Genomic DNA, 12,688 nt, shown 5'->3' with positions numbered 1-12,688 from the left:
TAGCACAAAGGTCTGGCAGATTAGAGAGTAGGAATTAAGGATGGGACAGGGATAGAAATATTTTTTTTAGCCCCTGAAAAAACAACAGACTGGACCTAGAAGCTCTAATCCAGGCTGTAATGAAGGCCAACAGAGGGCTTCTGGGTGGGCTTGGTTTTTTTTTGGGGTCAAAGGCTTGCGCCAAAGGGATGCACTTGTCTGACTTAGAGGTGCCCCCTGGGAGAAATAAAAAAGACCCCTTATGGTAAGAAGAGATTGACGTAGTACTAGGCTTAGGCTGATTTTTGTGGGGTAGATGCTTAACAAGTTTTTGCCAATGTCCAATAACCTGAAGTTAGCCTGCTTATAACGCATGGTTCATGAATAAAAGTCCTGGACCCTGTAATATATGATTAACCAGATCATTGGCGCATGGTTGGTACAGGTATGTAGTGAGGCATAACAGCTCAATCAGCCCCATTAGCAATAGCAACATTTAGAATGAATAAAACAATAGAAAAGCATATTACCTGAATGTGTCATAGACAAGGATTCCTCAGACCAAGTGTGAGAAAGCTGCTGAGGCCTCAATGTAATGTGCACTTTCTGTCTCCCAGATCTTGTACTCTCCTTGCTGGATTCTAATTCTGTTGTGGACTTGTTGCTCCTAGGTGGAGACTGTAAAATCATACACATTAACATTATCGGTGTGCAAGTTCATTCTGTGTTTACATTTAAAAGCGATGCAGAGGCTGTAGGTCATATAAATCAGCAGTAAATAAAAATAATTAGTCCAAATAAAGCTATAGGTCCAATTGGATTGCAAACTGTTCTACAACAGATCTATTTTGTTTTAAAAGGTATGTTCACATGTGTAACATATAGTCTAATGCTGAATCAAGTGATATTCTTATCTGGACTGTGGCTGCGCCACTAAGCAGCCTGGATGTTCAGGTGTCTCACCCTGCCCCCATTTCCATCATTCTGACAGCAGGGCCAATGGTGGGAGATGTGACAGGTCTGAACGGAGTGCAGGAGCTGCTCAGCTTTTGAAATTAAAAAGTAGGTGATTGGTTGCTAGGACTACCCCACATACTAGCAACCAAACACCTGCTTAACTTGAAAAGTTGGTCAGCTCTCCTGCTGCGCCTCTCGCCCTCTGCCCTGCTGTGACTGGAAAGTGGATTGGTGTAAAGGGGGGATGGCTGTTGATGTGAATGAAACTGAGACTTTGATGTAAGGGGTGGGGGTTACACACTGGGGTTGAGTTACTAAAACTAGAAAGTGCAAAATCTGGTGCAGCTGTGCACGGTAGCCAATTAGCTTCTAACTTCACAAAAAAATGAAAACACGGATGACGAAACACATCAGGCTGACCCTCCCACAAGTCACTTCTGACCCAGAGAGTGGAACGCATGGCATGTTATGATCCAGCGTCCACATCTTATACAAGAGTAGGGCTGATGGCTCATTGGATGACGTCCAGTCCTGTCATACTGACAGTTTTTTTTTTAAAGTTTATGTATACTGCAATTTTTCAATAAATCAACTAAAGCTTTTACTCTATGAGGAGCTTTTTTTTTTTATCATTTTCTTATACTGCTCGCTGTACACTCCCCTGCACCTGGAGTTCTGGAGCCACCACCGGATGTCACCTAATAAAGAGGGAACCGGGACACCCACAGAGGAGATCACATTGGGAAGTGGTCTTTATTATTGGCCCACATGCATGGCAGACTCCTCTTACTGTATGGTGAAGGCGAAGGGAAACAATATCTAACGAGTGGACATTGATGGTCAGACTTTGAGGCCAAGGAAGCAAGTTAAAAAATGTTTAATTCGATAGCATATAAATACAAAAAATACAGAAATAATACAAAAAATTGTTATTATTGGTAGCCACTGTATATTCCTCAGAAGTCGCCAACGCACGTTTCGCCGTGGGGCTTCTTCAGGACGAAGACGAGGAATGCATATTTAGCATAAAGACAGATTTGTGTATGACATATGGTCCTCAGTGGAAGCATCCATAAGGTATATATGATGCACAATAAATGACAACATTCGTCAGGATGCAGTTTTGGCAGGAATTTGCATGCGCAACACCTGGAATCTTTGGTAAGCCAATAGAGGTCAAAACGAAAAATCCATGGGTTGCAGGGCTAGAAAGTCCCTGACACACTGCACAGCTCAAAAAAGACTAATTAAAATGATCTTAGGTTTGCTGGGACAGCAGATCGTAGTCGGCATGTATAGCCTATGAAGCCAAATGTTCAGGTCAGTAATGCCGCTGATGAACATGCGCTGTATTTAAAACAGGAGGCCATGGAGCGGCGGAAGGTAAAGGTATCTGTGTCCCAGGGTGTACACGAGGCAACACGGAGGTGTTGCCTCGTGTACACCCTGGGACACAGATACCTTTACCTTCCGCCGCTCCATGGCCTCCTGTTTTAAATACAGCGCATGTTCATCAGCGGCATTACTGACCTGAACATTTGGCTTCATAGGCTATACATGCCGACTACGATCTGCTGTCCCAGCAAACCTAAGATCATTTTAATTAGTCTTTTTTGAGCTGTGCAGTGTGTCAGGGACTTTCTAGCCCTGCAACCCATGGATTTTTCGTTTTGACCTCTATTGGCTTACCAAAGATTCCAGGTGTTGCGCATGCAAATTCCTGCCAAAACTGCATCCTGACGAATGTTGTCATTTATTGTGCATCATATATACCTTATGGATGCTTCCACTGAGGACCATATGTCATACACAAATCTGTCTTTATGCTAAATATGCATTCCTCGTCTTCGTCCTGAAGAAGCCCCACGGCGAAACGTGCGTTGGCGACTTCTGAGGAATATACAGTGGCTACCAATAATAACAATTTTTTGTATTATTTCTGTATTTTTTGTATTTATATGCTATCGAATTAAACATTTTTTAACTTACTTCCTTGGCCTCAAAGTCTGACCATCAATGTCCACTCGTTAGATATTGTTTCCCTTCTTCTATACTTTACAGATGTGGCCCATGTGAGTGCTTTCCTTACGTTTTTTCCCATTTCTTCTATTTTTTCCCCCCCTTTTTCTTCTTTTCACTCTTTTTCCTTCTCCCCTTTCCCCCTTCCTTTTTTCTTCTTCTTTCTGTTTTTCCTTCTCCCTCCCTCCAGCTCCTCATCTTTTCCCTTCCCTTTTTTGAATCAATGTATGGTGAAGGCGTCCAACATATCCGGTGAGTGCGGATCGTTGCCTTCCCCCAGAAGGTGGATGCACTGTCTGACACCCATGGGACACTGAGCACTACAGCACCTTTTTTGCACCAATATTACTATTGTGAAGGGGACTGGTGTAAGGTGGGGATTGTGGGGGGGAGGGACGACAGATGTGAACGTGATCTGTGATATAAAGGAGGGGAGGGAGAGATTGGTCTGTAATGTGAAAGGGGGTCTGGAGGGGCTGAGAAAACTGCTGTAGAGAGGAGACTAATACAAAAAGGTAATATATGGAAAAATACCAACACATTTTAACATGAGGTTTTCATAAGTATCATAGAAAACTAATAATAATAATAATAATAATAATAATAATAATAATAAAAAAACAAAATTGCTTATTGAGTTTAGTATTTGTTTACTTATTGTCATTTAGTCCAAATGCATGTTTGTTTTTTATGTGGTAAAATAATAGCTAGCGTATGGGGGGCATACAAGTCTGACCAGAGCCATGAATGAACCTTCCTGCCCTTGCTTTTATTCATTACAGGCATTTATATAGCGCTGACAATTTTCACGGCATTTTACATATATATTGTACATTCACATTAGATTATAAGCTCCTTGAGGGCAAGAACTAAAGTCTCGAACTCACATCTATACATACTAGGGCCAATTTAGAAAGGAGCCAATCAACCTACCAGCTTTCACCCATATCATCCCAATCCGGTGTGCCACATGGTCTTTAGTTCTTCCACTATGAGCCTGGATGAAGGGGAACTGGTGAGCCCCAAAAAAATGCACTGGCTGTTCCTGTGATTGTAACTTTGGCAAAATAAAATCAGCTGGATGTATTAAAAACTTAACTAATGCTTTCATTTCTTGATTGTCTTTTTTCTTGCATCACTACTGCAGTGACCTCTACTGGCTCACATGTATACAGAAAGCTGCTCTCACTACATGCTTGGAAATTAATCGGTACACTAGTATTCAGGGCAACACTTCAATCTAGAAAAGTAGATGAAAGATGGATAGCCGCACTCCAAAAAAAACGTGCAGGTTGTCTTTTATTTAAATAAACAGCAAATACATCACCAAATCATAAAACAGGGACAGGGGAACAGCCGACGTTTCGCACAAGATTAAAGCTTATTCATGGCTAACCATAGCTAGCCATGAATAAGCACTAATCTTGTGCGAAACGTCGGCTGTTCCCCTGTTCACTGCCAGCACCCTTGGAATCCTGTTTTAAACGTGTGACCATATAGTAGACCCACCTAGAGCGGTGACTCTCTTTCTTGTATTCGTTTTGGATTTAACACTTCAATCTAGGTTTATCTGAACAGAACATACTTATTATGTTTTGTTGTATGCAATTACCTTCTTGCTAAAAGCAGACAAGACCAGATCTTCAGAGATGCTGCTATGTTCCCCACTCTGCTCATGAATCTGTTCAGCAATGGTTGATGGTTCGATGCTCTCCGAGGATAAATATTCTGGTGGAGGACTTAAAGAGGTGCTTGTGTGTATTGCAGGGCTCGCTGGAGTTGGTGAGGCCTCCCGGCTCCTCTTCTCTACAGAAAGAAAACTCCTCAAAATTAACGTGTCTTATTGTAGTGACACAAGGGAGAATGCATTTTCTTTTCAATTTATTATTGGTACACTTTATAGGGTGAAGTTGTGAGGTGAGGCCTGTTGTTGGATTATGAATTTAGCAGGTCTGATAATAAAAAGGAACGTGCAAACATTTTACTGCCACCGATGTATAACATACATTTGCAGCAGTAAGGGGTGTATATCTCACAAGCTTACCGTTGACTTTTAGATTAGTTATTTTACAGAAAATCTGCATTTGATAAACCATTTGAAGTAAAATTGCATGACATAAAAAATTGGAACTGCCACTAACTTATTCTCCAGGACGTTATCTTTCAGAAAATATAGAATGTTTGGGGGGTTATAACTAAACTTCAGGCATAAAATAATGGTTTTAAATGTGTGCAAAAACGGCTTTGGCATTGATGTGATTAAAGCAGTTGTATGCCCCGCTTTCACATTTTTACCTACAGGTAAGGCTATAATAAAGGCTTATCTGCAGGTAAAATGAAATGAACATTTCCTAAACCTGTAGGGTTCTGGAGATATTCACCTTGCATGCAGCTGCTGATGTCAGCGGAGCATGCGCTCTGAATGTCCGGCAGGTGCTGCCAGGAAATCAGAGCTCCTTGCCAGAAAGAGGACTCACGCTCTCATGTGCGGGAGTGACGTCATCGCGGCTCTGGCCACTTAGAGTTCCGGAGCCGCAAATCCGAAAGAAACACAGAGGGAACATATCACCTCCCTCAGCAGTGACCAAGAGGTGATGCCGGCGCTTTGTTCTAAGGCAAGTATTTCATAATGAGCTAGTATGCATTGCATACTAGCTCATTATGCCTTTGCCCTAAAGGTTGTTTTTTTTTTGCAGGTATACAACCGCTTTAAAAGTATAGTAGAAGTTGAAAGAGGTTTTTAACCACTACCCGACGGCCGTACGACTTTATACGGCCGCGGGGTGGTTCTGAATCTCTAACTGGCCGTGTTTTTACGGCCTGCGTGTGCATCCAGCGGCGCGGGTGCGCGCGTGCTCGCCGCATCGCTGAGATGCCGATGCGAGTGCCTGGCGGCCGTGACAAGACGTGGAGCTCTGTGTGTAAACACAGAGATCCATGTCCTGTCAGGGGAGAGAGGAGAACGATCTGTGTCTGTGTCTCTTGTACATAGGGACATAGATCGGTCACCCCCCTCCACCTACAGTTAGAACACAATTTAGGGTACACATTTAACCCCTTCCTCACCCCCTAGTGTTAACCCCTTCAATGCCAGTCACATTTATACAGTAATTAGTGCATATTTATAGCACTGATCGCTGTATAAATGTGAATGGCGCCAAAAATGTGTCAAAAGTGTCCGCCATAATGTCGCAGTCACGAAAAAAATGCTGATCGCCGCCATTAGTAGTAAAAAAAAAAAATAATAATTCTGTCCCCTATTTTGTAAGCGCAATAACTTTTGCGCAAACCAGACGCGTCTTGCGATTTTTTTTTTTTCCCAAAAATATGTAGAAGAATACGTATCGCCTAGACTGAGGAAAAAAATGTTTTTTAAAAAAAATTGGGCTATTTATTATAGCAACAAGTAAAAAATATTGTTTTTTTTTTTTTCAAAATTGTCGCTCTATTTTTGTTTATAGCGCAAAAAATAAAAACCGCAGAGGCGATCAAATACCACCAAAAGAAAGCTCTATTTGTGGGGAAAAAAGGACGTCAATTTTGTTTGGGAGCCACGTTGCACGACCGCGCAATTGTCAGTTCAAGTGACGCAGTGCCACAAGCTGAAATTTCACCTGGTCAGGAAGGGGTATATGTGCCCAGTAAGGAAGTGGTTAAAAACAAATAAATCCCAGTAAATCAAACAAGTGTAAATAAAAACCTAAAATAATGTGTATTACTATAATAAACAAAAGTTAGTAGACACCCGTCTTGAAACATATAAGCTGTACCGTGGACCCCTCCTGAAAGTGCTAGCCGTCCCAGCTGCCATGCTGACCCTTTGCCTAAATTGACTGTCATGAGAGATATTTTGAAGGTCTGGCCTCCTTTGATAATGCATGTTGTAAATAAACTTTGCAGGTCAATGATTCAGTCTGCACTGAAGTCAGGCACGACAGCCAGAAAACTAACATTTTCAAAAAGAGTTCAGCACTTGCAGTCTTTGCGATTGTCATAAGAGTGTCATTTAAATTATCTGAGTTGCTGACATAGAACAAGGATGCAAATAAGGAGTTTGAACATTTCTCTTATGTACATGGGTGTTCCAGGTCAGCGATTCAGGAAGTATATAGAACGGCCAGTAAACTAGCATTTTAAAAAGATCTACAGCAGGGGTACTCAACCTGGACACTCCAACTGTAGTTAAACTACAAATCTCATCATGCCCTTTGCGATCAGTCTTGCAATGCCTCAAGGGACTTGTAGCTCAAAAACAGTTGGAGTTCCACGATTGCCAACCCCTCATGTTCCTTTCCTGACAGGTGTGCTTTAAAAAGCATAGATGACATATACAGATCACACACAAGAGATTCTAATTCAATGCAACACAATGCATCAATACATGGATCGCTCACCGTCATGCACAGTCTCTTCTCCCTCAGTGCTCTGACTTGTGGTTTTAGCCCTTGGTTTCTCCCAAGCAGCCAGTGCCTGCTTCTCAATGCGTCTAATTTCCAGCTCTTCAGCATCCAGTCTCCTTTTCCACTCCAGAAGCTCCTGTGCATGCAACCTCCTCTGCACCAGCTGTTGTTCCCGCTTTGTTAAGAATCTAAGGAAAGATTTTGGAGTTAGACCCATGGCTACTCTAAAAGACACAACTCACCCAGGATAGGGAGGGATGAGGGAAGAGCAAGCAGAGGAAGGAGGAGGTAGGAGACACAACATCCGCATGCTCTGCCTTCACTAGCCCCCCCAACAGCACACGGTCATGCCCCCAGGATTCATTACCACTATAGCACCTCCCTACCCCCCTCACACAGTGCAGGGAGCAGAGGGAGCAGTGCCGTTACCTGAGCAGCTGGCGGCAGATATAGAGCTGGAATTTGGGGTGAAGTTTGGGAAAGCACACACTGAGAGAGGCCCAGTGCTGGGGCGTAAAGACAGAGAAGAAGCAGTGAACAGGGCAGATGTCTCTACAAGAAAAGGAGCAAGAGTTTACCAAGAGAGTGACACAGAACAACAGAGTGGAACAGCCGAAGGTCTGCAAGGACAGGACCACAGCGGGGATCCTGGAGGATGCCAAGCAGAGTGCAATTGATAGAGGCAAGGAAGTTACAAAGATCTAATTATTTAAGGTGAGAAAGAATCATGAAAAGATCAGGGATAAGGTTTGAAAACAAAGGAACAGTGCAGAATGAAAAACATGGCATGATAAATAAGCAGGTAGAAATTTCTGAGCATATAATATACTTGTCATTAAAACTAAAACTTGGAATTTATTTTGTGAAAGTCACCCAAAGTTGTCTGCTGTATACTTTTAGAATTGTATTGTAGTGTTTCCTGGCACCCTGTGATCTTTCTAAACCCAGCTAGTGTTCCGTGCAAGTTCTGACTTTTCTGGCACGCTCCTTGGGGGACTGAAAATCAAATAAAGGTCAATTCAAGAGTTTCACTGGGAGAAAGCATTGTAGAGATCTTGCAAAATATTATTTTTTTCCCCCAATCAGAAAGACTAGGCCATTTTTATGTTATCACAGGTATCTTGGGATTGTTTCAATGAAAGATAAATAAGCATTAAACTTGGAGGATGGGTATTTGTTCAGTTTTGAAGTGCATACCCCATGTTAGGCATGTACTGGCCAACAGGACTACCGAGAGTTTCCCGGTGGGCCGATGGCTCAGTGGGTCGGTCATGTGGAGTCCTGGAGCCGCTCCTCTCTGACAGCGAGTGATCGCAATTTCATTTTGTCAGGAGGAGCAGCTTCCGTCACTTGCTGGAGACAGAGGATTAGGCTTTTTGCTCCCTCCAGCCTGCAGGGGAAGATAGACAGCTGGCTTCCTCTCTCCCCTTATCACATGACTGGAAAGAGGAAGAAGAGAAGCTGCCTTCGGAACGGTTAGTAAATGTGGGAGGGGGAGGCGAGGGGGGACACGCTGATATAAGGGGCTGCCGATGGGACACGCTGATGTAGGGTGGCTGCCGATGGGACACGCTGATGTAAGGGGGCCGCTGATGGGACACGCTGATGTAAGGGGGCTGCCGATGGGACACGCTGATGTAAGAGGGCTGCCGATGGGACACGCTGATGTAAGAGGGCTGCCGATGGGACACGCTGATGCAAGGGGGCTGCCGATGGGACACGCCGGTGTAAGGGGGCTGCCGATGGGACACGCCGGTGTAAGGGGGCTGCCGATGGGACACGCTGATGCAAGGGGGCTGCCGATGGGACACGCCGGTGTAAGGGGGCTGCCGATGGGACACGCCGGTGTAAGGGGGCTGCTGATGAGACACACTGATGAAAAGGGGCTGCTGATGAGACACACTGATGAAAAGGGGCTGCTGATGGGACACGCTGATGTAAAGGGGCTGCTGATGGGACACGCTGATGTAAAGGGGCTGCTGATGGGACACGCTGATGTAAAGGGGCTGCTGATGGGACACGCTGATGTAAAAGGGCTGCCGATGGGACACGCTGATGTAAAGGGGCTGCCGATGGGACACGCTGATGTAAAGGGGCTGCTGATGGGACACGCTGATGTAAAGGGGCTGCTGATGGGACACGCTGATGTAAAAGGGCTGCCGATGGGACACGCTGATGTAAAGGGGCTGCTGATGGGACACGCTGATGTAAAGGGGCTGCTGATGGGACACGTTGATGTAAAGGGGCTGCTGATGGGACACGCTGATGTAAAGGGGCTGCTGATGGGACACGCTGATGTAAAGGGGGCTGCTGATGCGACACGCTGATGTAAGGGGGCTGCTGATGGGACACTCAAAATTTAAGGGGGCCAGTCTGGATGAAGTCCAGGGCCAAATTTCTGTCCCAGTCCAGCCGTGCCCCATGTTAAAGGTAAATTCTGGGGAATAAAGAGGCACTAGAATACAAAACTAAAAATATACATGAAGGCACTTAGGGGGACCAATTTCCTTAACTAGAATAAAACAGAATAAAATTACATTTTAGATTTAATGACAAGCAAATGATAAACTATAAAACACTAAACAAATCAGAGACACAGAAAAACAAGTAATCAATGTGGCAGACACATGCTGACTACAAATTTTAAAACAACAACGCGGGATAACTTTTTAAATGGCAACTCCATTGTTTTCCTTTCAGTAAAACACAACTGGTAGTTTGCCTGTGTCCCAGACACTGGTCTTGGAAGTCTGAGGACGATTGTAATGCATTTGTTCACAATTAACAGTTTTACACTGACAAATTTGTTTTTACATGGAGTTTCCTCAAAGTTAATGGAAAAAGCTGAGCAAATAGAAAATTACAATGTCTAAAAAAGATGGTTGGAGACATCAGGCATACATTCAGATGTAAACTTTCTTGTTATGCAATGGCGATAGTAGAGAAAGAACAATAGATCAGTAATGATATATGTGCTGATCAGAAAATACAAGGAGCTATAGTTACTTGGCATCCATGTGACTGTGCATTTTGCGGAGCTTCTGCATGATACTGCTGGTCTCACTACCAGAGACTGACACAGGAGAGTGGCTCCGGCTCTCCGCATCAGAAGGAATGCGGCTTGATGATGGACTGAGTCTAACATCCCCTTCACTGGGCTGTTCCTGCACAAGAAAAAAATAATTGGATTCACACAAATAATCCTGTGTTATACTAACATGTATCACTTCTTTGTACAGTTAAAAGAGAACTTTGTGTGTATTACAGAGTGAATACCCTTCCTGCAGTGCCAAAGGTTTACCTAGAGCTGTAATTAATGCCTATCAAATCTTCATGTACCAATGGTACCACGACAGCTCTGAGGATATTCAAAGACCATAAATACAAGCACAAAATAAAAACCCAAATAGAGAACACATGACAGTTCAGATAAAGCTACTCTAATAAATAAAATCGCACTTACAAAGAAGCAGGTTTAAGCACCGTTTCATAGTTCTTATCTGACCATTAACAGTGATACTAAACACACACTGTATAATTTATGTTTTCTCTTCTGGTTCTGTATACGGATGATGGCACTATAATAATTAATACATTTTTTTATTAAAATAAAGGACCCTTCCCTAACCTAAACACAGCTGTCATGTGACTTAGCTCTTTCCCAGCCTGTCTGCAGGAGACAGTGGCAGGGGTTTATAAAACAGTTGATCACTTTAACCAAAAATGAAAAAATAAAATGGTTTGCCTATAGTTCTAATATTCTAAGCTGTGTGTTTTCAGCAGAGATAAAAAAAAAAAAACTGATATATCAGTAGAACATAATGAAAGTGGAATGATTAATTTATATTTCTATAGTACTTTTTTCCTTAGGACTCAAAAAACGTTATCAGCTGTTGGGGCCAATGGCAAGGAAGCCAATTTACCCAACAGCGTGTCTATGAAGGGTGGGAGGAAACCGGATAAACCAGAAGAAACAGATGCAAAAAACACCAGAACCTGCAAACTCCATACAGATATATATACAAATATCTTCCAAACGTTAAAGAAAAAAGAAAAAGAGAAATGTGGGTTTTGAAAAAAACAAAAAAACAAATCAATCATTCAAATCATACTCACTGCATGCATATGTCGCCCCATTGAACTGAGCGATCAAAGGCCACTAAATCGCTTGGTTCTTGGTCTTCAGGGAGCACAGAGTCGTGACCATCAAGTCAGCTGATTCTGGGTCAGAGGAGTGCAGAAGCAAGTGCACTCCTGTGACCCAAGAGGATACTTTTGGCCCCACTTCTCCTTTAACTTTGGAAAGGATATTCTAAAAGCAAAATATGGGTTTGCGCCTAAATTTTTTGCAAAGGTCAAAATGACCAGAGAAAAAATAATAATAAAATAAATAAATAAAAAGTACCTACTGTAGAGCAGACATATTCTGTCTAATCTGTCTTATAATGTACCATCTGACTATGCATACAGTAAAAAATAAATAAAAAAAAGCCAAAAGAGCTACACACCAGCTGACCACTCTCTGCAGATTTGAGCTTCTCTTGCAGCCGCAGTGTGCTGTTCTGGATACGCTGAATTTCTTCTTGCTGTTTCAAGATAAGTTGCCTTTCCCGGCGAGCTGCTTTGTTTGCTTCCTGCAAGCGCTTGATTTCCGTCTAAACCAAAAATTTGAATAAGAGATGGTTAATAAAAAAATAAAAATAAAATATCAATCTAGGATTTAGGTGGTCTTTTATTAAACATACCTGTTCCTGCTGGAGTCTTAATAAAAGACCTCTTTGTCTTTTCTTCAATGGTGGCATTTTGTCATCCTCTCCCTTGTCACGCAAATTTCTGAAAGACACATGCAAATAATAAGAAAGGTCATAATGGTGTTCATATAAAATCAGATGTGGTGAATTATGATTTACTTTGAATATTAGGATTCATTGGTAGTTCCAATATATGCGGAGACTCCCCTTACTTCCTGTCTGGTGAAAAGGTTTGTCCCCTGCAATGGTAATTAAGAGGAAATCTCTCTAATGGAGCACCAGATGGCAGTAAAACCTGACAGGGAATCTGCCATTCAAAAAAAAAGTTTTGGAAATAAATACACTTTAATGAGAGGGTAGAATGCAGGATGTCCAGTTCCCATCATTGCCTTCTGCCAGCCAACACCACTGTAGTTTACAGAAAGAGCTCAAACTATTAAAATAGACTTTAAAAGGGGTTGTAAAGGTAAAAAAAAAAAAAAAAAAAAAATCCCTAAAAATAGCTCCCTTTACCTTAGTGCAGTCCTCCTTCACTTACCTCATCCTTAGATTTTGCTTTTAAATGTCCTTATTTCGGGGGCG

The 12,688-nt window shown here is 42.6% G+C and overlaps 1 protein-coding gene across 7 annotated transcripts in view; it reads right to left on the bottom strand.

Annotated features, from left to right (window-relative positions):
- CEP350 (centrosomal protein 350) overlaps nucleotides 1-12,688 on the bottom strand; it is an 89,040-nt gene that overhangs the window by 17,967 nt on the left and 58,385 nt on the right. For 5 of the 7 annotated variants that reach the window (XM_040360230.1, XM_040360233.1, XM_040360232.1 and 2 more), the window contains exons 25-31: nucleotides 12,101-12,188; nucleotides 11,864-12,010; nucleotides 10,362-10,519; nucleotides 7,785-7,907; nucleotides 7,350-7,543; nucleotides 4,568-4,761; nucleotides 510-657 (exon numbers count right to left, since the gene is read on the bottom strand). In XM_040360230.1, coding sequence (XP_040216164.1) covers nucleotides 510-657; nucleotides 4,568-4,761; nucleotides 7,350-7,543; nucleotides 7,785-7,907; nucleotides 10,362-10,519; nucleotides 11,864-12,010; nucleotides 12,101-12,188 — 1,052 coding nt within the window. The remainder of the gene's footprint in view (nucleotides 1-509; nucleotides 658-4,567; nucleotides 4,762-7,349; nucleotides 7,544-7,784; nucleotides 7,908-10,361; nucleotides 10,520-11,863; nucleotides 12,011-12,100; nucleotides 12,189-12,688) is intronic. The other 2 variants (XM_040360235.1, XM_040360236.1) reach the window with 1 other exon arrangement.

The sequence above is a fragment of the Rana temporaria genome, chromosome 7 (genome assembly GCF_905171775.1).
Source record: "Rana temporaria chromosome 7, aRanTem1.1, whole genome shotgun sequence".
Classification (NCBI taxonomy): domain Eukaryota; kingdom Metazoa; phylum Chordata; class Amphibia; order Anura; family Ranidae; genus Rana; species Rana temporaria.
The sequence above is the reverse complement of the archived record's forward strand: the minus strand, read 5'-3'. Positions and strand labels throughout refer to the sequence as shown.